The sequence below is a fragment of the Hippoglossus hippoglossus genome, chromosome 22 (genome assembly GCF_009819705.1).
Source record: "Hippoglossus hippoglossus isolate fHipHip1 chromosome 22, fHipHip1.pri, whole genome shotgun sequence".
In the NCBI taxonomy this organism is placed as follows: domain Eukaryota; kingdom Metazoa; phylum Chordata; class Actinopteri; order Pleuronectiformes; family Pleuronectidae; genus Hippoglossus; species Hippoglossus hippoglossus.
In genome coordinates, this window is record NC_047172.1 from 13,854,425 (window position 1) to 13,881,543 (window position 27,119).

General features: G+C 42.5%; 4 protein-coding genes across 9 annotated transcripts; 2 read left to right on the forward strand and 2 right to left on the reverse strand.

Moving 5' to 3' along the window:
• Positions 1 to 213: 213 nt before the first annotated feature.
• Positions 214 to 16,334, reverse strand: LOC117755881 (autophagy-related protein 2 homolog B-like). 4 transcript variants are annotated; one of them, XM_034576040.1, is made up of 43 exons: positions 16,072 to 16,246; positions 15,085 to 15,499; positions 14,820 to 14,982; positions 14,546 to 14,698; positions 14,361 to 14,463; positions 13,919 to 14,081; positions 13,649 to 13,828; positions 13,449 to 13,545; positions 13,178 to 13,342; positions 12,914 to 13,065; positions 12,667 to 12,778; positions 12,256 to 12,493; positions 11,999 to 12,161; positions 11,783 to 11,875; positions 11,483 to 11,671; positions 11,061 to 11,334; positions 10,845 to 10,953; positions 10,560 to 10,761; positions 10,134 to 10,276; positions 9,758 to 9,915; positions 9,466 to 9,641; positions 9,218 to 9,368; positions 8,901 to 9,103; positions 8,245 to 8,325; positions 7,997 to 8,103; positions 7,813 to 7,905; positions 7,640 to 7,710; positions 7,463 to 7,548; positions 7,196 to 7,366; positions 6,118 to 6,250; positions 5,839 to 6,038; positions 5,508 to 5,737; positions 5,303 to 5,420; positions 5,029 to 5,220; positions 4,850 to 4,951; positions 4,682 to 4,760; positions 4,397 to 4,601; positions 4,250 to 4,319; positions 4,083 to 4,165; positions 3,807 to 3,928; positions 2,912 to 3,066; positions 1,955 to 2,104; positions 214 to 1,487 (listed from the first exon to the last, which is right to left on the reverse strand). In XM_034576040.1, the coding sequence occupies exons 2-43, from the start codon at positions 15,244 to 15,246 to the stop codon at positions 1,257 to 1,259; spliced, it is 6,228 nt and encodes a 2,075-aa protein (XP_034431931.1). In that variant the 5' UTR covers positions 15,247 to 15,499; positions 16,072 to 16,246; the 3' UTR covers positions 214 to 1,256. The 4 variants fall into 4 exon arrangements, with proteins under 4 accessions (XP_034431931.1, XP_034431934.1, XP_034431932.1 ...); XM_034576043.1 differs by having other exon boundaries at positions 228 to 1,487; positions 7,472 to 7,548; positions 16,190 to 16,334; XM_034576041.1 differs by having other exon boundaries at positions 236 to 1,487; positions 16,190 to 16,323.
• A 53-nt stretch (positions 16,335 to 16,387) lies between these two features.
• gskip (gsk3b interacting protein) lies at positions 16,388 to 19,611 on the forward strand. The gene is made up of 3 exons (XM_034576046.1): positions 16,388 to 16,550; positions 18,420 to 18,664; positions 18,772 to 19,611. The coding sequence occupies exons 2-3, from the start codon at positions 18,422 to 18,424 to the stop codon at positions 18,928 to 18,930; spliced, it is 402 nt and encodes a 133-aa protein (XP_034431937.1). The 5' UTR covers positions 16,388 to 16,550; positions 18,420 to 18,421; the 3' UTR covers positions 18,931 to 19,611.
• Positions 19,612 to 20,192: 581 nt separating this feature from the next.
• On the reverse strand, positions 20,193 to 22,771 carry LOC117756410 (NPC intracellular cholesterol transporter 2-like). 3 transcript variants are annotated; one of them, XM_034576909.1, is made up of 5 exons: positions 22,643 to 22,767; positions 22,321 to 22,424; positions 21,457 to 21,564; positions 21,199 to 21,371; positions 20,193 to 20,717 (listed from the first exon to the last, which is right to left on the reverse strand). In XM_034576909.1, the coding sequence occupies exons 2-5, from the start codon at positions 22,400 to 22,402 to the stop codon at positions 20,631 to 20,633; spliced, it is 450 nt and encodes a 149-aa protein (XP_034432800.1). In that variant the 5' UTR covers positions 22,403 to 22,424; positions 22,643 to 22,767; the 3' UTR covers positions 20,193 to 20,630. The 3 variants fall into 3 exon arrangements, with proteins under 3 accessions (XP_034432800.1, XP_034432801.1, XP_034432802.1); XM_034576910.1 differs by lacking the exon at positions 22,643 to 22,767 and adding an exon at positions 22,556 to 22,577; XM_034576911.1 differs by lacking the exon at positions 20,193 to 20,717 and adding an exon at positions 21,103 to 21,122 and having other exon boundaries at positions 21,174 to 21,371; positions 22,643 to 22,771.
• A 500-nt stretch (positions 22,772 to 23,271) lies between these two features.
• Positions 23,272 to 25,500, forward strand: isca2 (iron-sulfur cluster assembly 2). Its single transcript, XM_034577197.1, has 4 exons — positions 23,272 to 23,428; positions 23,639 to 23,798; positions 24,666 to 24,781; positions 24,873 to 25,500. The coding sequence occupies exons 1-4, from the start codon at positions 23,367 to 23,369 to the stop codon at positions 25,045 to 25,047; spliced, it is 513 nt and encodes a 170-aa protein (XP_034433088.1). The 5' UTR covers positions 23,272 to 23,366; the 3' UTR covers positions 25,048 to 25,500.
• Positions 25,501 to 27,119: the final 1,619 nt, after the last annotated feature.

Below are 27,119 nucleotides of genomic sequence, written 5' to 3' on the forward strand. Positions count from 1 at the left end.
GGCTATTAGTCCCATTCCATTAATGTCACTCAGAAAAGCACACGTCCACCAACATTCCTCTTATAAAACCACATTAGGATTCACTAGATCCTGATTGTTATTTGTCATGCTCAGAACAATGGGACGTGTGTACAGACAGACTGAAAACATGATGCCTCTGGTCACAGGCTGTTGCCGTCACAGAGGCCTAAAAACAAGGCACAACAACCACACTGCAATGTGGCAACTGTTTTTTAATTCCCTTTCATGCTTTTAATACAAATTCAAGAATCAACTGTACACATATGTACAAGAAATATTCTTTGCACATAAACACAAAAATTAGCAAATCAAATATCTGCAACACGACATTTCACGTCAAATACTAGTGTTCAAAAATACACTGGAAGAAAAGATTTTGCTCAGGACTTTGCTTGAAGATCTTAAGTCGACGTTGCTCCTTTTACAAGGTTGTGTCTACAGTTTGAATATGTGAGCAGCAGACGGGAAATAAATCGTTTAAAACTGTTATTGAATGTTGAAAGCAGCTTTTCGGGACAGCAGATTGTGTGAAAATTACATGTTGATCACAGCTCAAAATAAAATTGTGAATCTTCATCACTCCCGGGTGGCCTCCCCTACATCATTCATTTGGGCAAGTAGACCTTCAAGTCACTTAAAAGTGCTGCATACAGAACACATTCAGTCATATTTGTCCTCTTGTATTTGCATGAAATGTTACACATCCGGACTATTTACAGTAAATAACAAGGCCCACATACAGTACGTGTTATATAAATTAAGAGTCATTACACCTACAATATTAGTGTTTGTCGACAGCGAGTGAGCGAACGTAACCACACACAGGACTTGTAAACAAAGCCGTTGGAGAATGAAGCAAATGTTTGCACTTCATGAGACAACAGCATATAATGATTTCATATCTAAAATGCCATTGTCTAATCTACAACAGATCATAATCCACATAGAGACAATGTGGCTCACAAATGAATCATTCTTCAGACATCCCTTTGACTGAACACACAGTTGGACTATGCTGACAACCATGAAGGCACTGTGAGGGAACTGGTAAGCTGACACAAGCTCAAAATGCCACGAGATGAACAGTGTGTTTATTTACAACAGAGCTGTGATGAGCCTCTGTGATGTACCTCTTCAAAAAAGAAAAAAAAACTATCTGAGGAAAGTCTCCAACACGTTTGTCAGCTCTCGCTTGTGCACAGTCATGGTTTTCAGGTGCGATACGGCAACGAGAATCACTCCTCGCCCTGCCTCCACTTCTGCGATTCCTCCTGGCGAGCGTCGGGGTGGATCTGGTTCCTCATCCCACCCAAAACGTTGGAGGTGGCCTCGGTGGCCATAATGAGAGGCTTGACTACAGCTGGCGGCAGCTGTCGGAGAACTCCACCCACCGCCCCCGTCATCCCGCGCTGCTCGTGCTCCCGGGTGGCCGTGTCGTAGATGGTCAGCGCAGTGTCCGTGATGCCCTGTAGATGGAAACACCAGACACTTAACACCATGAACTGTAAATAAAGATGGACGATGGAGTATCCTCTTCCTCCCGTTGTTCAGAAATGAAGCCTGGAGAGTGAAGCCGGGGTAACGAGGTCTTGCTGATACACTCACTCAACCAATAGCGAGGCAGTCTCAGCTGTCAATCATAATATTTCACCCTGTTTTTATAGCATTGAATAATTAAATTAAAACCAAACGCACTTGAACATACATCAGTGTGATAAGAACTACCTAAAATGACAGAAACCATCTTTCAGAAAAATGTATTTAACACATATTTTGACTTTTCAGTTGGGTCCACCTCTGGCCTCACTTTTGTGAAGCTGTCATGTCGTCCATCTTAATATACAGTCTACGCTCAATACACATCAGCAACAGAGTTTTTTTCCATTAATGTCACTACAGTTGGAATATTCATTTGAGATTCAGGTTCATTTACCTCTTTTACCACCGTGTAGGCTTTGGCCACACCTTCTCTCAGGTCCACAGGCTGATGGGCCAGTCCGTAATGAGAGAACCGTTTTATCCTCTTTGAGTCCCTCTCATCAGGCACTGGAGAAACCATGTCGTAGGCCGTCTCTGCTGCTGCCTGAAAATCAGACAAAACTATGTATATCTTTGTTCCTTCATGGAGACAGTTCTAATGAATCAGTATTTCCCTTTAATTCCCATTAATTAGAATGTGGACTGTAGACGTCCCCCACAGTTTCACGATTAATCAAAAGTTTTTTTTTACATTTCTTATACACAAAAGATCTGTTAATGTAGTGTTTTGCACCATTCAGGGTTTCTACAGATCTCAAAAAGTGAAATGCAAGACCACTACCCCATACTTAAAGATAAGGTGAAGTAGTTGAGTAGGAAATTACCCTAGAAATCCCACATTTTCTCTCAAAATACAGACAGACAATCAGTATCCATGTCTTTCCCACGGACGATTGTACGAGATAAATTCTGACCAGGGTGTGTGCAGATGATCAGTTATCAGTTCCACGCTGGTCTTGTTTGTAGTTTTATTTCAGCGTATTAATATCCGTACGGTTGAGAAAGAACTACACAGTGACATTATAAACGACCCATGCTGCAAAAACATTTCTCTTAAAGAAAATAAAAACTAATTTTAAAGAGTGATGTGAATGAACATAATTAAGACTATTTAAGATCTAGTACGTATTATCTGAAAATATGAAATACTTTTCAAAGCTGAAAATTCAGATTAGTGGAAACCCTGTTCATTGTGGAGCTGTGCATATTGATTCACTCAGCCTATCCTCTCTCAAACACATCGACAAAAGAGCCATCTGTCATAGTCACAACACTGATAGTTACCATGACAAAATCTATGGGAAACACTGGGAATACCGACTTTTTGGTGGCAGTGGAGAGGCCTGTTTACCTGAATGGTCCGCACCATCCTGTTGGTGAGCTCCAGAGCAGCCATAGCAGTGGAGGTTCCAAAGGAGGCGGTGCCGCGCTGAAACCCGCGAACTATCCGGCCGTCCTTCCTGTACTGCTCGATCGGGAGCCAGACCAAGTCCCTGAATCCCTGAACTGAACAAAACATTCATCTTAAGAACAGGGAACCACAACAGCTGAGAGATACACCTGGATTAGTAAACTCAAACTGTACATGACATTCACAGCAGCTTATCGATGGAAGCATGGATTACATGTTGTCCCAGCTTCAAAGAATCAAACTAGTACTGAGTATGGCAAAAAAAAGGGAATTCAATTCTATATGTTAAGTGTGGGACCAAGTTTAGCAGGAGAAGCTTAATATCACTGAAAAGGTGCTTCCAGACATGGTCGGGAGTTTTCCTTTCACATATGAAAAAAGCAGCAGAAGATTGTCAGATGCGTTTACAACAGGAAAATGTATATGGAACATTCAGGTGAGGGGCGCCGCCAACGTAGATCATGCAGAGGCAGGACATGGTGTGTAAATTCAACTGTGGAAATCACGTCAAACCGTATTGTCAATAGCTGTTGAATCTCAAGGTCTTTCAAAGTTGACATATTCGTTGGCATCTTCCATGTGTACTGCACCTCTTTCATCCTGAGATGTGGTATTTGTATTATTTCTGTTTTATTCTGACATTTCACTGCTGAATTCTCACATGGGCTCACAGGAAAGTGGGCAGAGTTCAGTTCCTGTCTGAAAGCCGCTTAATAATGTTTTTTACTTTTTGCTTTATACCTATCCATGTACATTCTGAAAATATATGTCTAAAAATATATCTGAAAACATAAAAAAATCTTATAACCAGATTAAGATTACGTGCTGCACTCACCCAACTGTACCAGTGAGTGAATTGGTCCAACACCACCAAGCAGACCTGGAAGCTGGTTCTTCCTTATGTCATTCAGCCACTCGTTTATTGCATAGGAAAACAGCTTATCTACACCTAACAGTCTGAAAGACAGACGAGTATTAGTATATAGGGGAAAAACACATGTTCTTTGTGAATAGTGAATTAAAATACTTGATATATAACATATTATGGTGTTCTGAAAGACATCTGCAATATGAACCTGTCTCATCTGATGTATTACTGTGATACACATACCCTTGTCTGTAGCACAGCTGCCTCAGTTTCAGCTCTGAACAGTTCAGTTGTGTCAACCCGATAATGATTCCTGCAAATGTTCCCTGAAACAAAGCAGTTATCAAGTTATTCATAAACCACTAATAACCTAATGTGGAGTCAATACAAAGTGCTCTGAGACATTGTACCTGCTCCATTGAAACATGTTTCCCATGGTAATCCAAGCGAATGGGAACCTCAGAGGTAAATCGGAACTCCCTTTTAAGAAAAGAATTTGATCAAATACAGAAACTTTTCCCAAATAGTTTCATTATTTGTTTTCTTTAAACACTGACCTAAAGAAGATTGGCTGGTCTTTGAAAGTAAGAGCGTCATTGTCAATGACCTCTTCCCTCCCTGATGTGGAAAACCCATTGTGGCTCAAACGTCTCTGTGCAGGCACTGAAATGATTGGTGCCGGGTCCTGGCTGCTGCCAGCGAGCTTGGAGAAGCTGCAGGAGATCTCGGGGGCAGAGGATTTCTTTGTGGAAACACAGAACGCTGCGAAACAAGATGACACAAGCAGCTTTTAGTTGAAAGTACGGTTTAAAACGGGTGTGTGCGTGGATGATCTGTTTTACCTTCTTGAGCAGGTGGTGAGAAAAACTCAACTTCAGTAGCAAGACTTGTAAAGAAGTCCTTCAAGAAGAATAGTGCGTCCTTCAAACAAACAACAGGAGTGTCACATAAAAATGCTACTGAAGATGCTGTTTGCCACAGAATAAATTATCAGTATCTGATTCTTGTACCTGATCAATATTGAGACGAAGAGGCATCAGGGAAACACGCAGACAGCACTCCTGAGGAGCCTGGCCCGACTCCGGACACATGTGCAGTGCTTTAACTGTCAACTGAGAGGAAATGCACACAAGACATTACACCAGGTCAACACTCGACTGGGTTAATGCGAACATGTTGCCTTACTCACCATGTTAGAATGGGCCTTGCGGGGCATTTCTTTGCTTGAGTACAAGTAGAGGAACTTATTCATCTGTGAAGTTGCCAGTCGGTCTCGAATCTCCAAGTCCTGCACGACAAACACCTGCCGAGAGACTGGCTGATCCGCTGCCGACCCAGAAGCCACCTGGGCCTGTGGGTACACCTCATGTTGAAATCTCACCTGAGGTACAAGAAAAGGTGGTGAACAACAAAGAAATGACACAAGTCATTTATATGGTCGATAAATTGTGGAATAACTTTACCTTGCTGAGCTGAATCTCCATCAGTACATCAGGGTTCCTTCCTTTTCCACCTCCTGCCCGTCCTGGAGCACTGGCCTGTCTGACTGGAGTTTGAGAGGGGGAGCTATGAGGTGTAGACCTGCGAGGCAGAAAGAAGGATACAAATTAAACATTCCATTTCCCTTTGAGCACATTCAAACATTTCCAGCACTATCAAATAGCTTACCCGCGGCTTCTAGCAGGAGACGCTGAGAAAGTCGGACTCCCGAAGTCTTTCCCACCATAAAGGTGCCAGATGACAGAGATCTCTTTGATGAGGTAGCGCACCTCTGGGATGGGAAAGTTCACGGCTCCGCGGCTGGAATCGGCCCCATACAGAGGCTGGCTGAAGTGATCGTGTTTAATTTCCACTGGGTTGGAAGTAAGCTGCTTTACCACTGGCTCCTGATCACGATCCTGAAACACATTTCTCACAGTGAGACGACATAAACTTCACAAAAACAGTCAAGCGCTGTGTTACAACTGGGCTATAGCCGTGTGAGAGAGTATATTCAAACCTCTCCTCTGGAACCAGGTGTTTCCAGGATACAGAAGTCATCCGTCTCTTGGGCCACGTTCGGGACAGGAGTGATGAGAGGAGAGTGAAGCATGGGGTAAGTGGGGCTGGGATTCTGATTCAAATTCCCACTCTCATCCGGGAACAGGAACAAGTCTGAGCGAGGCTGGTCTTGGTCAAGATTTCTCTCCTCGTGTGCACCTGCAGATGTGTGAAATGTTATAACATCTCGTGGACACAGTAATTTACAATTCTAACGCTTACTGAGCAAAGACCTCACCGTTCTGCTGTATCCCAGGTGTATGCTGCCCATCAGTCTCCTCCATCGCCTCACTCATCAGATCCTGCAAGATCTGCTGCTCAGTTTCAGCAAGCAGAAGGGTCTGAGATGGGGGCCGGCTGGGAAACTCCGCCTATTCAAAAATATGCTCAGACTAAGCAAGCACGACTGGTAGGGATTTGAAATTGGATTTTAATTATGTAATACTGTGTAGGGTTGCAAAGGGGCGGAAACTTTCCGGAAACTTTCCATGGGAAGTTAAGCTGGGGAATTTTGGGAATTTTGAAAAAAATAATTTACCGCAAATTAAATGCTGAGCAATAAAAAAATAATTCAAAACTCTATTTTAAAGATGTATGGAATGCAGCACACGCTGCACGTTGAATTTCAACCCTGCACTGTGCATTTCTCCATCACATGCACAGATAATTCCCAGCATCCTGCACACTACAGCAGGGCTATTGAGGCCACACTACTGCATTAGCCCAAGGACTAGTCAGGTAAGTTTTGATGATATTACTGGGGAAAATATATAAGCATGCTGATTGAGGATTGTTCATCTGTTCATCTAACCTATTTCTATTCATTTATCCATCAATTGTAAAATATTTTTAAAGACGATTCCAATTGTTTAGCTAACTATTTATATCTCTGGCATTGCATTAGTGTTTTTTACAAGCTTTTTTCTCATCTTATTCTACAGAACAATGCCACGTGCACTATCTCGTGTGTGGAGACATTTCACCCCAGCCAATGTAGAAGGAAAGGCTGTGTACATTTGCAAATACTGTGCAAAGACCTATGTTAAGAATGCCACAAAGATGCAGAAGCATATAGTCAAGTGCCCAAAGTTTCCTCAGGGCTCAAATCAGCTTATGACAAAACAAAATGTTTATATTTATGTCTGTATATGACAAGGTAAATACAGTTAGTATAAATTACCCACACAATTTCCAGTTTATTCCCGTTAATTCCCGTTTATTCCCGTTAATTCCCGTGGAAAGTTTCCAACTTTGAATATTCCCGGAATTTTGCAACCCTAATACTGTGTCATAATTAGTGTCACTGTTGAGCTGACCTTGGATCTATGAGTAGTGCTGCCATGCTTTGCCTCTGGTTCTGCGGTCGGCAGCAAGTCTCCATAGCTGGCGACATACTGGATGAGGTTCATGAGGGCGGCGCAGGAATCTGAACACGTTCTGATGTGAATGGCGTCACTGGAGCAGCGCAGCTCAAATCTCGGCTCCACCTGTCAACCAACAGACGATGAAAATATAAAAAAAATGACTGATCCTTGTTCATGAGAGACGACGTCTAAAATGTTTGAGACCATTTAGATACGGACAACTCTAACCAATTTTCCATCCACTCCAGGTTTGACAGCTGAAATCCTCAGCTCCAGTGTTCCCATGTCGACCACTTGGACATAGTCTGTCAAAAAAACCAACAGAAAACATTGGACGTAACTGCATTTCAAACAATTCAAATAGTTTATTTCCAATTATTACTGAAGATAACTTACCACGTGCGAGATTGACAGAGACTGCATTACTCTTGTCTGAGAGGAACAGAGCAGCTTCGTCCAGAATGATCCTGCAAATAACAGGTTCTGTTTAGCAATTTTTTTCTAAAACTCAGCTTCATATACATCTCTCAACTTCGTACTAGTGACAAAACCAGGAGACTGTCTAATACCTGAGTGTTGAAGAGGAGTGGTCTAAAGAGAGGCTGCTGGAGATGCTGAAAGTCTCAACAATCAGCAGTGACCTGAGCGGCAGGTAAAGGGGCCTGTCAAGAGAAAAACACATCCCACATGAGAATAAATGCAAGGATTAACTCGTGGCTTTGAAATGAGTTGGAGTTTTGAGGCGTTCTTCACCTGTAATCTAAAGAGCAGCTCCATAGATGTAGATGTAGGGTGGTGACAGACGCTGGAGGAGCGTAACCCAACACAGGCTCATCAGAAATATTCAAGAAGTCAGCAATCTGTTGGACACAAAGTAGCAATAAGATCACAGATGTCTGGTTTTGCTGGATGTTATTGTTTTTTTAATTATTCTCTGAACATTTCATGTGAATGTGAGAGAATAAAAGAGGTGTGTAAGAGTTAGAGATTTGTTTTCTTACCTGGTCATACCAGCCCAGACTGAGAGGGACAACTCTGTGCTGAAGTGTTGCTCCTCTCACTCCGACGGCAACAAGAAACTCCTGAATGAACACACACACACACACACACACATCACCACAGTCAGCAGCAAACCTCAAGAAAGCTGACTGATACACCTTAAACACCGGTTCTGCCTCAATTGTGATACGGCTGGACTAAATGTGCTGTTTTTGGAATAAATCAATAATCCATTTGTAACTTCTTCTCGTGGTTCTCAGCACAACATGATGGGGCAGATGTCCTTTATAATTCCTACTATGGCAGTTCAGGTTTTAGGCTCCAGAGTAGATCCAGAAAAATCATTCATTGTGAGTATAGGTCCATCTACAGGGCAAATGTGGCCATGACAGTCTCACATACTGATACAAAAAGATCAAACAGATGAAAAACTGTGTAACACAACTGTCTACTTTATTTTTTATACATTTTTCTCAAATATTTGTTTTTTTATGCCCCCTTGTGAAATACTGGGTCATTTTATATCTTCCAGCCTTAAAATATTAGTCCTCTTATGCTGGGATTACTTCATTTTTGAAAGTGATAAAGTAAAAAGGTTGAAACGGGTAAGAATGGTGTCCTCATGACAAAAACACAGTGAGTGATTTGAGTGCTCTACCTTGACGTTGCGCTCTGCACTCTGTGATGAGATTTTGACAGCGACAGACACCATGCTGCGGGCCTCCAGACCAATACCCTCTGAGGGTGTTGAGGATCTCTCAGGTGAGGTCTCTGATTGGTAGATAGTTGGCTCTAGCCAATGGGGATGCGTCCTGCATGGCAACTTGATGTCTGAGACAGCGGCTCCACCATCCATAAGTCCTGGGATCGATGAAACAACAGAGATGTAGCCAGACTATAGTAGTTTTCTGTGTATATTAACGATACATTATCTATATATGCGCAATAACATATGTGAAGACGAGCATAGTTTACCTTGATGATACATGCAAATGCTACTGGTGTGGAAGCAGATGTAGTGTTGGTCTTTATATCCCTCATACTGCGTGACACTGAACAGCACAGCGTTCTTCACCTCCAGCCAGAACTCGCCATGTTTGTTTTTCAGCACAGTTTTGTCTTCCCTCTGGAAAAACAAGATGAAAACTCACTGACTGTTGAACAAGCTGTTAGGATTACACCTGTGGTAACAGTGAGATATTTAAAAATTAACGGGATCTTACCTTAGAATTAGTTTGTAGAGACACCAAGCCATGATTGACACTGAGGATGACAGAAAACAAACTCTGCGATGTCTTGCTCTGAGCTTTGGGCTTTTTCTTCTTGCGAGACCTGAGGCCCATGTCCGAGGCAGGAGAGTAATAGTGCATGTTCTCTTCCTCTGAGCCGCTGGTGTCCTCTGAAAGCACAACACAGAGCATGTCTATCAATGGATAAAACATGACCTCATGCCCCAAACGTTTACTGCAGTACTGAAAGTCTGTACAATCATGTGAAATGCTCTTGCAGCCTCACCCTCGGGTCCGGTAGAGCGGAACTGGCTGAAGCTGTCCTTGGAGTAAGTGTTGATCAATTGACTGGCGACAGAGAGGCCAACTCCATATGGCATGCTCTCAACGGTCTCCACTGGAGATGGAGCAGTGGGCTCCCAGAGAAGCAGGTCATTATTTATCCTAGAATATTATAAACATTCATTTTAGACGTGGAACAAATAAAGATTGTCTTATTAAAAGTGTCTTACAGAGGAACTAAAATGTCAATCCTTTACTAGCCTCCAGGGTATCCCAGAGTTAACCTCACTTTCTTTTCATGACAACCCTTATATTTAACTTTGTTCAGCTGTGCTTTTATTGCCATCCGGTCATTTAATGTAATTTTAGAAAATCTGTACCTGTTGTGTAGTTTTTCATAAAAGGTCTTGCTGGGCAGCACCAACTGCACATTGGGGAGACACAACTCAAGGATGAAGCGAGAGTTGTTCATGGTTTTTTCCTGAAACTCTGTCATCTCACCAACATCACCAGGAATGACCATCTGGAATTTAAAAATATAAAATAAAACTTAGAAACATGACCTGATCACAACCTGCTCTGTCAACAGGTCAGGTATGCAAAGCAATACTTGTGTCTCTTTTTTGCATAATGATGCATTGGTCACAAATATTTGAATACATCAACTAGATGGCTAGCCTTAATGCAGAAGGCAAAATGGATCAATGCTGTCAAAAATACTCATTCACTTGCACTTCAGGACAAAGAAATTTGACGACACATACATGGTACTCTTTGATGAATGTGGCCTTTTAGCACTGACCCACCTCCTCATTCTCATACATGACCCTACGTGAAGAAAATGGTGATGGCTCCGGTTTCCCAAAGTCACACACATCCTTCAGTGAATGAGCAGCCCCTTCCTCCTCCTCCTCCTCAAGAGAATGATCCTCAGCCCCCTCGTCATCCTCAGCTGTCACACGCTCAAGGATTGAGTGGACCGCCGTAGGGTTCATCTTCAGCACAACCCTGCTCAGAGAAAGTAAACACTAATGAAAGATTGCCCTATATGGACAGATTCGTTTGAGAATGGTTTGGGTGGGTGAACGCACCTCGGCCAGTCAAACTTAACGCTTTCAGATGATGTCATGTCTCCGTCCATGGTGTGGGAAACCCTGAGGAATCGGGCAGCTGGTTGATCCGGCTCCTCCTGGAACTTCCCTGTTGAAATAAAGGAAAAAAAACAGAACTTAAAAGAGAAGTTGCTCCATTAGAAAAAAATCTTTAAAGCGCAGTTTGGAAACATTTTCCTCAGTTGGCCCACGTACCTATAAGTTCTCTAAAAGTGAGCTCCATCTTTGTTTGGTCAGGAGCGCTACCACCCATGAACTCTGTTTTTACTTCCAGGTCTTCAAACTCCAGGTAAAGTACTTCCTTCTGCAGGGACTTCTTGAACCAGGGGCCCCTCTCCTGATCTGAGCGCAGGTCGGGGATGGGAAATCGGACTGCAAGGCCGAGCAATGGGGCATTTACAGTCAGTGATACCTGACAGTTGGTTGGGGTGTGGCTGTCATCGAGGAAAACTTCTGTAAAGGCCTTGTGCTGTGGAATTAGTATAGAAACACAAAGATGTAGATTGATGTAGATTATATAGTGTTGTAGAGGCTATAAATATATTTTTATGCTTGAAGTTTTCGTAGTTCTAGAAATTATTTTCATCTTTGATTATTAGTTCCTGGGAGGGCCTTACCAAGCTGACATGTTTATTATAAGATGTATACATATGGGAGGCCATCATCTCTGTAGTGGCGAGCTTCTGAGGTTGTAGCAGCGAGTTGAGCCGGTCTACGATGCTGATGTCCAGCTCAGATCGCACAGGTCCCAGCTCCACCAGGATCTCAGCCTTCCGGGGAATTGTGCTAAAGCGAACCTGGCCGCCCTGCTCAGAGGAGAAAATGGCTGACTGAGTGAACGCATTACGACACACGGATGCTTTTTCTGCAATTATGTCAGTGTTGTGGTTTCATATTGGACTAACAAACAATGTTACCTGAGGGCCCCTGCGCTCAGCCTGTTTGTAAAGCAGGTGAAGGCAGGTAGTTAGCAGTGCATCAGCACTGGCTGTGGTGTCGAATGTCAGGAGCTGAGTTGTGACAGAGAAAACAGTGAGAAACACTACTAACATCATGCCAGCTGCAAATGAGAGTAAATGCAAGTGTTTAACCAACTAAAGGCCAGTGCAGTGCAAACGGCTTGAAACGCGAACCTCAGTGTACTGCATGCCTCTTTGGGAGCCACCAATGACACCCTCAGATGGGAAGAGACACTCCAGGAATTCCATCTGGTTAAGAGAGACGTCGTTGCTGAAAGTCCGTAAGTTGGATCCCTGACTGTGCTCATAGTTTATCTTCAGGCCCTGGCCCACAAACCTGCAGATGTAATCCCAGGTCAGACAGATTTTCACACACTCAAATCGTGAACCTGACCTTGCATAAGAGGAATTAGTGAAAAATAAAAGTGCACCTGAGGTGGTCGTGAGGACAAGCCTGATTAAACGCTGTCCGAGACTGAAGGAAAGCAGCGGGCGAGAGCTGGCCCACCATGCTGAAGAAGTGTGCAGCCATGGGGCCGAGGGGCCTAGGGGCAGCATCTGGTGGTGGCAGCGGGTCGATGTGGAGGACAGAGATAGCCAGGCTGCTCAGTGTCAGCCTCAGCACCAGCTCTGGCCTGGACTCATCACCATGGGTTTTGGATGGATGGGCTGATATCAAACAGTGGCAGATAAAGTACATGCAGATACTATTTTAGAAACTAGTTGATGTAAATCCATTAAAATATATAAATTACTTTATCTCTCAAAACACATGGCTGCTGATGGACTAGTATTTAATGGTTACTTGTGTAAAATATGTTTAAAAAAAATACTGTACTTACAGGCCAGACGTAGCAATTTTTGAGGGAGTTGTGAATCCCGTGAGTGGACAAGTGTTTCATTAGCCTGCTTCTCTCTTTGTCGCGGTACATCCATGTAATCATCCCACAGAGCCTACAAACGCAGATATGATGCCAGATTATAAGAGAACAGCAACTCACGTATCTGGAATATTTTCACCACACAAGCTACAACACATTAAATCAATTTCTCTTCATTTTTTTGCGTCTCTTTGACTTTAAGACTTACTGTTGCGTTTCCAGAGGGAGACTCTACTGGGGAGGCAGAGTAGTTGCTGTTAAGGGACAAATCCAAGTCAACTGTGGGTGGTTCTCCCAGAGGAGGGAGGGATGACAAACTGTGAGACATGTCCATGTCGGCCATGGAGAAGAACACATCATCTACATCAGCAACCAGAAAATAAAGGAAAGGACCATTTTCATTAGACAGATGCACCCATGACATCTGGCTTGTAAGAAAGGAAAGGGTTAGATGATGGTGCTTCCGTCTGACCTCGACTTGACACAGTTCTGGTGGTCTCACTCTCAACGAGGTCGGGGTCTGCTCCTGGCACAACAGTGTCCTTCTTCAGACAGCGGTTCAGCTCCATATGGAGCCGATACTCATCTTCCTGCTGCATCGGTCGACTCTTTCTGTCCTTAGCCCATTCCTGTGCACCTTCAGACAAAGAGCAAGAAAACATGGTTTACTCCATTTCTTTAACTCAGTTGTAACACTTTTACCCACTTTGATCCAAATTATCTATCAACAGATGGGTGCTCACTTCCACCAGAGAATGCTCCGAACAAGTCAAGGAGAAGATGAACTTGCCGTGGGGACAGCAGGAAAATTAATGTTTCTATATGTCCGACAACATCCAGCTGAAAAGGAAAGCAGCCTCATTACTGTCTTTAACCAAAGTGCATAATACTGATATATAATCAGGGACATTTTATGTTGTAATCCAGAAATTGTTTAATTTACCTTTGCTCCAGGCATAGCTATGTTGTTTTTCAGAGTGAGGGACAACTCAATTTTGCCATCAAGGCTCCCAACCTGCACAGGTTCAAATGGTTTTGTAGAGGATACAGGCTCTGTGAACTGGGGATGAGGCTCACATATTATTTTGGGATTCCAGCTGGGGGAGAGCTTTGGCTCAGTTTCCTACAAAATAAAAGATCCATTTTTTTAAATTAAGATTATGCATACAACTCTTTTAGCTGTTATCCAATTTCGAAGACTCGCTGCACCAACCGTTGGAGTTGGTGACGATTTACATCCAGCTCGAGACGCGTCTGAAAATTCATCCCAAAATATGGTGATGCCTTCCATCTGCAGGTTTTTATGTGCAAATGTGGTTGGCTGATGCACATTCACACTCGAACTCTCCTCTCCCGTTTCATCACAGTAAACAATCCTGAAAGCAACGACAGAACACGATTAACTTGATACATACAATATTAGGGATATCTTCCCTATATTTAGGAGCAATCCCTTTAATAATAAATGCTTAAATAATTGTCTTTTATGTTTCCCCTCAGTTACATCATTCCCTTTGTAGCTGATAGAAGTTTAGGATTTAAGAGAGGAAATTAATATGGTATAGTGAATTTGATCTGGATTCAATTATTCTGTGTTGATTTTTTTCAAATATTATGTTTAGTCAACTGTTGTCCGAGTGCCCATGCAAACTTACTTGTTAATTCGTATCTCAAGAGCAATTCCAGTTTTAGAATTTTCCGGAATGTGTTCGACTCTGAGGACAGTGTCTAAAAATGTCACTTTGACCCTCCTCAGAACTGCAAGCAAGAAAATTTGATATCAATTCATGCAAAACCAGTAAATATCATAAAATGTTGCTTGGCGTTATGATCATATTACCTGTCTCTATTGTTTCTGCAAACTTCTCTAATCCCTCAAAGGGCTGGAAGCTCTCTCCCATATCATCGGTGAGTTTCTGGCTCAGACATTCTTTGGCGAGCTGCATGCTGCTCGTCATGAAACTGGACCAGTACATGGGCTCAGTGCCAGATGCTGTGGCGATAAAAATGATTTGCTTTTCAGTCAAATTAACGGTCTCCTATTTCTAATGTGAGAAAATAACAAGCTGTTTTTTCAACCTTTTTTTGCACAGATAGTGTTGTTGTGACCTTACCCACTCTCGGCCTGGGTCTGAGCACCATCTCCAAACCCTTGACCTCTAGCGCACAGTTTTCCTGTAGCAGGGCAGCCCATGGAACCGTTAGAGAAATTGTCTGGATGAACCCGGCGATCACTTCAAAGGGGGCGTCTGCCGTCTCCAGGAGCTCATTGAGAGACTGAAGAACAAGACATAACAATGCTGAAGCTTCTCTCCATCCAAGCAGACTATATACTAACATCAAATGAATTTGTCTGATGTATTTTCACTCTACACATACCCATTTATCCAATGGCACTTGGGCAAGTGTTCCAGTGCCTTGATAGAGGTCCAAACTGAGCTGATCCAAGCTCAGCTTCTCCTGCAGGAAGTTGCCAAGGTAGCGGTGCAGGAGGTACCTGCAGGCTCGCTTCTTGATGGACTCCGAAAAGGGCCAAGGCATCTTCAACTCAACAGGGGTACAGTACTCAGGCAATGAAAGGGATTCAGAGGCTCCGCAAAACCGAAAGGCTCCTGCCTCTCCAACGGCTGTGGATTAATCGCTGGTGTCACTGTTGTGTCATCCAGTCGACTTAAAGACATCAGGAAATGTTGAGTTCAAACATCCTTCATATCCCAGGAGCAGGGACACTTCGGATGATATGTCGACACTCAGTGATGTGTGTGGGGAATGGTTCGACTCCAGTTTGCTGCTCCTACAGAAACACACACGGTTCACTCTCTGTAATTTGACACTTGAGACACACAACATGAGGATTACACACATTATGTTTACAATACAGGCGAATATAAAAAGTAGCGACTGAAAACAACTGAGTCGTGTTGTAATATAAGTAAATAACATTATAGTATACCTGACAACGTATAGTACACTATAACCTGCCCAGTGTTATTGTCAGCACATGTTTACCCACCAGATAAGCCAGGGTAAATGAGCAAACGCGCTTGCGAAATAGCTGCTAGCATGTGATAGTACTGACAGTCAATACTGTCAGTACTATCACATGCTGTAGCTGTAGCTGTATTTATTTAAAGCTGTCATCGTTATCAGGAGCTGCACTGACCGCTGGCTCAACAAAGGCACGTCATTAAGCTAACTAGCCGTCTAGCGAGAGCGTAATGCTAACGCGTTAGCTCGCCCATGAACCACTGCTGTCGGCTGGCTGACTGTGGGCAGGTTAGCGTTGCCGGGCTAACGACAGGCTAATGTTGTAAGCTCGCTAGTTAGCCAGCTAACCCAGAAGCCAACAATTCTCAAGTCATTTACCATCGCAGCACAGATGCAGGCGAAGAGAAAAGCACAGTACGCGTATACACGACAGGTCTTTGAGTCGGCACGCCCGAGTTGAGCAGAGTTGAGGATGCTGGCGCGGATCTGAAGTTACCTTCTGACTGAGTTGTTTACAAACACTTTCATGACTCCGCACAGGCTCGAGCCCACACTGCGGGGTGGGATGAGGCAGTGACGTCACAACTATGGAGGAGTCGCCCGCTCCACTGGACGATCACCGGGTCGAGAGCATAGACTGTGGGGCGGAGATCTCTGTTTAGATATTTATTTACACACTAAAGAAACGCGCTGGAGTGAAAACACGAGCTGTGTTATTTTTAATTAAATCTGGCTGTTTGGGAATCAGAGCTCGGCCGCTTGGACGCCACGCTTGTCTGCACCTTGTCCACAGAGCCCAGAGAGTGGGCTGGAGCTGGAAGCTTCCACGAGCCGGAAGAAACACAGGCAACGAGGAGGTGAGCGGAATGAGCGCAGTTGGGTTAGAAATGATTTTTGCAACAAACTAACATTGAGCGTGATTATAGCTTTTATTATTATATTATAACATGTACAAATAAACACAAAGACAGAGATTGAAGCATGTTTAGTAGCCGAAATCACGTTGCTAGCTTGAAACGGGGCAGTGACTTAGCTGTTCATTCTCCCCGAGTTTATGTTATAGCGACATAAAGCTAATGTTTGCTATCTAGCTAGCTAAAGGAGACCAGGCTATGTGACTATATGAATGAGCTGCTATATAACAACTCATCCATTGATCCATAACTAACTGTGAGGTGTGTGTGAAGACAGTAACCTCACCTATCTTGTGTTAGCTAGCTTAAACCTCAGGGCGGCTCTGAAGATGTCGCTGTGATGTTTTGTATAAATTTACTTGTGACTCACGTTAATGTTGTTACACAGGTGGTGGACTGAAGTACACGTCTAGTACTAGTAGTGATGTTGAGTAACTAAATATATTTACTAGAGTACTGCTTCTCCGTACAAAGCTGAGCTATTTGACTATTTCATTCCATTTTACGTCCCTCGAAAGTTCTTGCAATATTGTATTTTTTATCCCACTACATCTGTTTAGCAGCTCTAGTTGGGGCCCGAGCACCGACAGTGTCGATGGCCCTATTGAAATTTATATGATTATTGTTGTCTGCCAAATGATGCCTTTTTGAGGGCCTAAACATGCTTGAAAACTCACAAGTTTGCAGAAAATTCAAAAGTGGTAAGTGAGTCATTTGAAATGGGCGTGACCAAATGGCTCAATAGCCCCTTACTTCGCTTTCACGAAATTCGGTACACGTGTGTATGCGAAATTTTGGATTTAGTGGCCATTTTGGCCATTTTTCACGTTGTGTATTTTAACGAACTCCTCCTAGAGCTTTCATCAGATCAACTTCACATTCGGTAAGGGTCATCTCAACAACATTGGAGATTGAAACTACCCTACTTAAAATGTTTGAGATTTTGTCACACGGTGTGACCGTGGCGTGGCCTCAAAGTTTGAAACACGAGGTTGTTGTATCTGTATAGTGTCAGTGGGCCTAGATTCCTTTGATGTCTTTGACGTTGCAAAGATGAGAGATTTATACGATCTGAAGAGAAACAAGAGTGTTTTTGACCTGAACAGATCTATTAGTCTGTATGTAGTGATATCACCACCTACTGGCAACAGGAAGTACGCTTCGTTTTACAACTTCAATTAGATTTACATAAAATGTTCACGGTGTGGTCTGCACTTGATGGAGTGGGCCGTGATAAGTGGGCTTGGTTCGGCGTTGCGTGACGGACACAGGAAGTGAAGCGTTTATCTTTTCCCACGGTGCGCAGAACACACACAACGCGGAGCCGTTTCGCCCGGTCCCCGACATCTCTCTCCCGCGGCCGCATCAGGTCCCTTGTTCGCAAGCTCTCGGGCCCGCACATTGCTGCTCGCAGCCCTAGTTTCTAATTAAAATCTAGTCTTATAGAAAATACAATGCATATTTTCAGATTCGTCTACTTTACACTGTGAAATTGTTAAAATCACTTTGAAGAGCTACAATAATTGAATGTCACATCCACATGATGCAATAATAATAACTAGGATTTCAATTTTCCTCATAAAGGATGTTTAAAAATCACAGCACTTAAAGAAAATAGAAGTCACAGAGAGGTCAGATGCATGTCTGGGTTTCCCTTCTGTTTCCGGCACATGTTGTGGTGAACTGTAGAATGAAAAGTCTGCAGTTGAGTCAGCCCCTGAACTACCACAACGCTGCTGACTGTTAAATATGTAACCAGGGAGAACTGTCATTTAGGCATTTGGCAAATTTCTTTCCCTTTTCTGTTGCAGGGGATGGAGATAGACTTTCAGCCCGAGGAGTCCACGGTCTCTTCATTTGATGATGACTGTGTCGGGCTTGGTGACGTCAAGGACATGAGACTGGAGGCAGAAGCAGTGGTGACCGACGTACTGTTTGCCGTCACGGTAATGCACGTGTCACATAGTCTCAGCAGTGCGTTGGACGTAGCCTACATCAACGTGCAAACGAGAGAGGGAAACCGGTATTGTCTGGAGCTCACAGAGGCGGGACTGAGGGTAAGACGCAGTGAGAGTGAGACACTGTGGTTTCTTGTTTTATTCCTCTTTAAATGCCCCCATATAATGAACATTTTACATTTAAGAACTCATTTCTATCCTGACAGGTGGTGGGCTATGCTTTTGATCAAGTGGACGAGGATTTGAGTAACCAGTATCATGAGACGGTTTACTCACTCCTGGACTCGCTCAGTCCGGGATACAGAGAGGCCTTCGGGAATGCCTTGCTGCAGCGGCTGGAGAGGCTGAAGCAAAGTGGACGATAAAGAAACAAAAACAAAGGGACTTGGATGCTACATAAGTTGTTCAAGTGAAACGGGCGGGCGATGTTGGTGTATTTGGACATGAGCCAATAATAACCAGATCTGGTCCAAGATTATAGCCTATTATGTGACAACCACCTGCCTAGCTACCACTCCAATAAGGTGTACCCTGCCCTATCAATGTTGCTTTGTTCCGAGTTTCATATCATTGAATGGCGACATATTTGATACTTCAGAGTGCGCAAGGGTTTGGCTGTTGGTACGGTTGCAACATTGTGGTGTTGACTTAAACTGTGGAGAGATCTTCCAGCTTCCACTTGTTACAAGTTTGTAACTGCAGGAAAGAAGCAGCAGGTTGTACTGGTAGAAATTCCGTGTCCTCTGCCCTGCCTGCACTAAAACTGTGACCTGATGATCTCTGCTCTAACATACTCAACTCCTTCTCATTCAGCAGGTGTCTCAGTGAAAGAGCCAAAGCTATATTCTCTGTGTAACTCATATTGCCTTAATGATTGACTTTTGGTTGGAAAAGTACAAAATGAACCTATTATGTTGTACTTACTGTCTGGAAGGAGATCATTTTTTGTGGGGCTGTCATTTCACAAACTTATTTGAAAGTTCTGATTATGTTGTAAACCTTGCTGCTGGCCTTTGCTCAGATCAATAAAATCTCAGAAGTATTTCAAGTTCTTTTGTCCTGTTAAGTCTTAATCTAATTTCAAGACAGATGTCTATCCAAAGGTCTGAACCAGCTGGTTCTGCAAAGCTGAGTCGAGACACAAACAAGATAACAGCTCCAATGTCTTCACTGCTACTCAGTGACTGCATCAGCAGCTTCTGGGGGACAATGAATATCACTAAGAAAGTTAAGTTAATCAACCAACTCAGTATGATGTGGTGAAAACTAAAAACAGTTTTAATGGTCCTTTCGGCACTTTACTTGGAGCATTCATGTGCTCCTCAGAAAGCAACATCTCCAGAGCTATGAAGTCTTTGTTCCAATTTTGGTGTGTTCAGTTGTAAGAAGTCTAACATTTAACAAGCTCACATTGAGAGCTTCGGTTTACAGCTCATTGTAAAATCATGTTAAAAAGGTTTAGAAGTGTTCATGTCAGCCACTTTGCAACTCGTGTACCAAGTTTTTGCCGGGTAAGGAATTATTTGCACTTAAATGTCAGGATCGGGACACGAATCAGTTTATGGGATTAGTAACTCTTTAAAGATGATTAATCAGCTTAACATTTATTCAAACAGTGCAACTTGGGTACACATTAGATTTCTTTATTAGAATTTACTTTTCATACAGTAGCACAAGGTCAGTAAGAAATTTTACAAAAGTTTTAGTAAAGACAAACTAGTGTGCATCTTGTCCGACTACACAGCAGCCAGGAAGACGGGACATGTGTGGTAGTGGAATGTAGATAAGCCGGGTCATTGACACAAATATCAGTCGTATTCTTCATTCACGCCTCTTAAAAATCAACTGTTCGGCCCATCAGAGCAATAATCAACCGTTTATTTCAGCAGGATTTTAAGATGCGTGTGCGGCAACATTTTGCAAACCAGAGGGAGAAATGCATCTTAAAATCAATTTGATAAATGAATAAAAAATTAATCATTTAAGTTCTTTAGGCTTTTACTCAACACTGAATCCCTTTTTAAAAAGAAGCCCCCATACATTAGTGTGAGGTATTGTTGCAGGTTTAGCTCACAATCTGAACTGGGAACCTGATGCAGAACAAGTCTATTTTGTTGTCGTCTCTCAGTTCCCATTCCACCACCAGCTTTATCTGTAAAATGCAGAAAAGGAGAAGTTAGTGAACAAAAAGGTGTCTCCATGTAAAAATAAGTCAAGAGGAAGTGAGAGAGAGAGAGAGAAGAGGACAACCACATCAGACAAATTAGTATGCACCAATTTATAAAACAAAAACAAAAAATCAGACATGGAAGCTGAAAACATCCCATCTGAGTATTAGACAAAATATTTTGCTATTCAGCAAGGACAAAGTTCAAAATAGCCAATTGGGATTACCAGTAAATACTGATAGGACAATACAACAGCTTTGTTTTTGGCCTTGAATTTTTTCATAGATGAAAACAATGTCAGTAATGGCCATCAGATTTCTAGTAGCAGCATGCAACAGTAAATATTCATACCCCACTCTATGAATATGTAGAATAAAATTGTACTCAGTGGCTGAATCTGATTTTAATTTGGATAAACGAGTAATTGTCGCATACTTTACCCCCCCAAATGTCACATGTACTTACAGCAGGATACTCTTTCTTCACAGGTAAAGAGTTGAGATAGTGATAGTTCTGCTGCTTCTGGATGGGACACTGGATTCCAGACTTGCAGCCATCTTGCACAGGGATGGGGAAAGGGATGGGAACTCCAGCAATAATACCATGAACCAATGCTGTGCTTGTTTGGCTCACTACATCTACAAGATAAAATGACATAAAATCAAAAGATGGAGGGAAAAACTAAATAAATAAAAAAAAGATTCAAGCAAACAGTCTACTCACCGCTGCTGAATGTCACATTGACACTGTAGGCCTCCCCTTTGTGGAGCTGGCATGGCTGAGTGGCACAAGGGCTAATGTCCACCACGGTCACTTTGCCAGAGGGGGAACCTGAGGAAATACAGAGGCAGACTTTAAAAAAAAAAAAAAGGTAAATTCTTATACTGCTGCATCACCACACATTTCATTAAATGACTTCATTCCAAAAATATCTGACTCAAGCCAACTCAAAATCTAGTTCAAGTTTAACAAGAATGCCACCAGATTTACACAAGTTCAGTTCACTTGCCATGAGGAGCACAACCAATGTTTAATTTCCTCTGTGACCAAGGAGGAAAATCTGGAGTAACTACATTTTAGTAAAGTATGAGGGGGCGTTGGGGCTGATAGTACACTGTGTTCGTGGTAACATGACAATGCGTCAGGTGCAAGTTAGTGTTGAAACAGTCGGTCGATTAAACAGGAAGTGGGTAAATAAGTCAAATATGACTGTCGATAAAAGGAAACAAATTAAGGTGTAAATCTGTGTTTAAACAAGTAGTCAGGAAGGGGATAGTTAAAACTATAATGAAGCCTAAAATGTGATTGTTAATTAAGGCAATCTAAAAACAACTCTCCATAAACCAGACTTCTCCAATGGTTGAAGTGGGATATCTTTGTTTTTGGAAAGCTGCTTGAACAAAACCTCACATGTTAAGACATGTTTGTGGTCCTGGGACACTTCTTTTCTTTTGTCCTCACTTCAACGTCCCTCAGTGGGTTTTGTAACGCATTTCTGATTGAAACACATTGACAGGGCTACTTAAACTTTGCTTTAAAAAAAAGGTGAGTAGAGTGAAGTAAATGGGTGTGACAGGTGAAACTCACCGCAGCTTATGAATTTGACCGGCACCGCACAGGTGAGGCCCATCAGGCAGAGGAGAACCACGAGCTCAGCCCGGACGTCCATGTTTGAGTCTCTTTGAGTGAACCTGCGAAGAGACGGGAAATATACACAGAACATCCGTGAGAGGAGTCAGAGCAAAGTGTTCAATCATGTGACCACTTGTTTGTTTCCCTGCATGTCACAGATTGCAGCGTTTAAAACAACAAGGAACACCACGTTCAGGCTCAGTGATAAAACAACACAGAGCTCAAACACGACAAATGAATCAAGTAGAAATAAGGAACTCGGAGTGAACTACTTTACCTTCGGAGCGCTTCAGTCACCGTCCTGCCGGGAAATGCTCCCCGCTTTATTTCGCTGTATCACGAGGATGTGGGGTACGCCTATTTATAAGAACGCGGTGTTTGATTTGCCCGAAATGTAGTCTGTCAGGCATGAAGCTACGGTGGCCGAGACAGCTAAGCGCAAGTTTTGTTGCCACTACGGTTGCGATACAGTTTGGAGGCAGCTGCCTTTGTTGCCACACTGTATAAAGCCAGCTGTCTTGTTGCCACACTGTTTGGAGGCAGCTGCCACGGCAAGTGCCCTAATGCAGCCTGGCAGCAGTGTGATTTCAAGCAAATCATTGAGTTGAAGTTCGATGACTATTTGCGTGTGTTTTCTTAATTTATTCACATTAAGAAAATAAATTCACAACGCACTGTTGATCTCTCTGTAAACCAATTATCTGTACACTTTTACTCTATGTACGTATTTGATTGCTTGTTGATGGCTGCATAAACAGCCTGGTTGGTGGCTGTGCCTGACAGACAAAACAAAGGGGATTAAATACACCAAACACATCACACGGTCAAATCCATGTAAAGCTCAATGCCTTGTGACGGGCAGGTACATTGACGAATCAACTGGCCGCATTGTGCTACATGGGCGTATCTATGTTACCAGACAAGCATTTAAGCCAATGGCAGTGCGATAGGTTTTGTCGTTACGTAAAGTGGGTGGAGCTATAGAGCATTTGTTATGGAAGATGTCTTTCGTCAGAGGAGCCTTGATAACTGCGTCAAAGTCAAAAATGTGGAGCTTCGCTAGGTAACTCTTACTTATTTGATATTTTACACATCACTATGGAAGTCCCTGATCCAAATATTATCATGTAAACTATTTGTTCAGCGGAAAAATAGGTGTGTGTTGAATTTAGCCAGCTAGCTTGTGAGCTAACCGCTACCGCTAACTAACAAACACTACAAGTCCCTCTGCTCTTCCACGATCTGATCCTCGCGCTGTGTTGATGGTTTACAGGTCATCGACTCTGCTGAACAACGTCCGTGTGAACCAGCAGCTGCAGCGGCTGCCCACCAACACCACAGCGGGGCTCCAGCGCCTCAGCACCGCCTCAGCCCAGCAGCAACCGTCGGTGTCAAATCCACCTGAAGTGCTCCTCACCGAGTCATGTGTGAAGGTCAGCAGATGATCATGACTCAGCATCATGCTCCTTGGGTCCGTGTTCGGACAAGTGTTCGTTCCAGTGTCGAGAGTCTGAGCCAGTGTTGACAGTGTTGACAGTGAATGACCTCATGATGAAGTGTCATGGTTCCTCCACATCTGACATATTTGTCTGTGGAGAAATTAAATACTCCCACACACTGTATCAATGATATGTTTACATTCTCATATTGTGTATAATGAAGATCTGAGGACCCAGACATTGTGAATATTGTGATCAGTATTGTGCAGGAATCTTTCATTTCCAAACAGATGTGAATGTTTGGTCATACAATCTTGTCAACAAGCCTATTTAGTGTCAACATATTGATTAACCTTGGTTTGGGCTTTACGTGACTTTAATGTAAGTAGTTGTTCATCTGTTCACCACAAAATCTCCAGAAAATTGTCTCTTCTTTGCAGTTTTTCAGGCCATTATATCATATTATTCCTAAGCCTGGCAGCTCAAGCTTCTGATCTCAATATCTGTATCGAATTCATCACTTTTCAAAATCTGTGTAGTTGGGACTAGTCATAAACTTCTTAGTTCTCCACACATATTTTTACATTTAGTTTGGACTCATCAAAGCCAACTATTTGGTGTCTCCAGTTGTCATCTGGTGTGTGATGTGTTGAAGGAGAGCACATGATCATGAGCATCATTGTTGCTTGCAGCTGTTGCGTTACGACTTGTGATTGGTCAAAATATAAATGTACAGTAGAAATCTAAAATGTAATTGAAATGAAACCATTGCATGTTAAAAACCACTTGTCATACAATCAATGAATGAAGTTGTGTTGACGCTTTTGGGCTTTTTTCCTTGTCTCCCTTCTTTCAAACCAGAGGTTGGGGGAGATCATGGTGAAGGGCGAGTACTTGAGAATACACGTGGAGGGAGGAGGCTGCTCCGGGTTCCAGTACAAGTTCTCTGTTGATGGTAGCAGGAATGAAGACGACAGGTGAACTGACACTGATTCCTGTCACTGTTTCCTGAGAGCCACACTGTATCCCCACTAAAGTCAAATCGTTTGTGTCCCCCTCTGTACCCAGGGTGTTTGAGCAGGGAGGCGTGGGCATCATCGTGGACCAGGACAGCCTGGAGTTTGTGAAAGGGTCCACTGTGGACTTCAGCCAGGAGCTGATCCGCTCCACCTTCCTAGTGCTCAAGAATCCTCAAGCCGATCATGGCTGCTCCTGTGGCAGCTCCTTCTCGGTCAAACTATAACCCTGCTTTCCTGTTACCTGCACTAATATGAATGAACACACAGTTTATCAGGTGCACATGTTCAAGATATGTGTATAAATCAACTGGTAACTCTGGGTATTATGTTATATTGAACTATCTGTGGTATTTTGAATTCCCTTGTCATATATTCAATATTTACAACAATGGAACTGGTAGATAATGTTTTGCTTTCTTTTTCTTTTTTCAATCTGAATTTTGTTGATGTGAATGAAAGGCAGCGATACTGACAAATCATTGCAGATGGTGACAGTCAACATTGTTAACAACATTCAACTCTGTCCTTTTAAACAAAGGCTCAGTTGAAGTATTTATTCAGCGCATAGATTTGCCTTTTTATGTAAATGATGTATATAGGACAAATATATGAATATAAAGAGCAATGCTAAATTATGTTTGTTTCAACTTAAATAAACCTGAGTGAATATGAAATATTTAATCTTCAGTTTTTTTTCTTCGCATGTGAACATTGTGGTTTTTGTAAACTTATCATGCTGGGGAGGTTGTTTATTACTTCTACCGAGGAGGTTATGTTTTCACCCATGTTTGTTTGTTATTCAGCAGCATTACACAGAAAATCGACTGGATTTTCACAAAATCTGTTGGAAGGATGTGACTTCGACCAAGAAGGAACCGATTGCATTTTGGCACAGATCCAGACAAAGGAAATTGTTATCACTTTCCTTTAAAATAATTTAGACATTTTCGAGATATCCCAGAGAATAATTCATGCATCGAGATTTTAAAAAAATAAGGCAGATTTAGGGGACTGATGTTTATGAGTGTGTGAAAGTTGGCTTGATTCAATTGAAGGGGACTGTTGGAGGCGTGTGCTCTCTTGAGTGCCTTTCTAGTTTTAAGTAGTTCTCACATGATGCACTGACACCATCCTGACATCATCAGTGTGATGAAAGAGCAGCAAGGAACTCTGTATTCGTTGATAAGTGATAAAGGGTTAGCTTGAGTACTGCTGGTTTGAATACATTGGTTCCTCAGCATTATCAATCATTACCTCTGCTAAGGAGGTTGTTTTCACACTTGCGGATTCTTCTTCTCTTTCTTTAACATTTTGAATGGATCTAGCTGTGTTTTTAAAATGTTTTTTTATCAGGGGTCCTCACGGAGGGATGCACTCTGAGAGAAGTTCTAGTTTTATTCTACATTTCGGATAGAAAATTCAGTAAACATTCTTCAGACAAAGCTCAAGTTCATGGTTGCCTTTTTTATTAAAGTGGATTTTAAGAAACATCTCACAAAAAATATACAAAAAGAATATCTACAAATGATATTTACACTGGAGTAATGTAAATCAAAATATGCAGCAACGTTTTTTTTTTCATAGTTAGTCTTAATACAGGGAGCAAATGTATTTTGCACTTTTCATATTTTCTCTGATAAAACATTCCATTTGAGCAATATATCTGCTTACACACAAAACACTGACTTACTGTCACACCATTCATATTCATGAAAATGCGACGTTAATACATCATACAGCAGCAGCACACTGAAAAGTGACTGAAAGAATCGCAACTGTGCATTAAAACGTAATTTCCTTTTCTTTTTTTTTTTACAACTGTTCTTTTTGTTTTCTGAGGATTTTGGTTAGGACGGATTGTCTTCCAGGAAGCCATGCACACCCAGGAACCACAAACGGGCATGAATGAGGGGAAACACTGTCGAGGGAGGTCCGAGGTCAACCAGTCAACAACACAGCCACATGAACCATAAATGAACCGTCAGGGTAACACAGTGACCAGGTCAGGTGTACAGTGCATAGTATGCTTTGGCATGCTGACATCCAGAACGTAACAGTGGATGTTACATTCAGGTGGAAGGCCACAGGATTTGGAATCACCAGTAAAAATAGAACAAACCAACAAAACGACTACATGATTCAAAAAGTAAAATACAAAAAGAATCCAAACCCTCGTAAATTGAACACTCAGATTAAGGCTAATTCAGTTTGCTACATGTTATCAAAAAAAATGGCATTGTCAGTAACACAAGTTCACAGGCCTGTGGGACACAGATTCTCTCATTCTGAAAAAAAA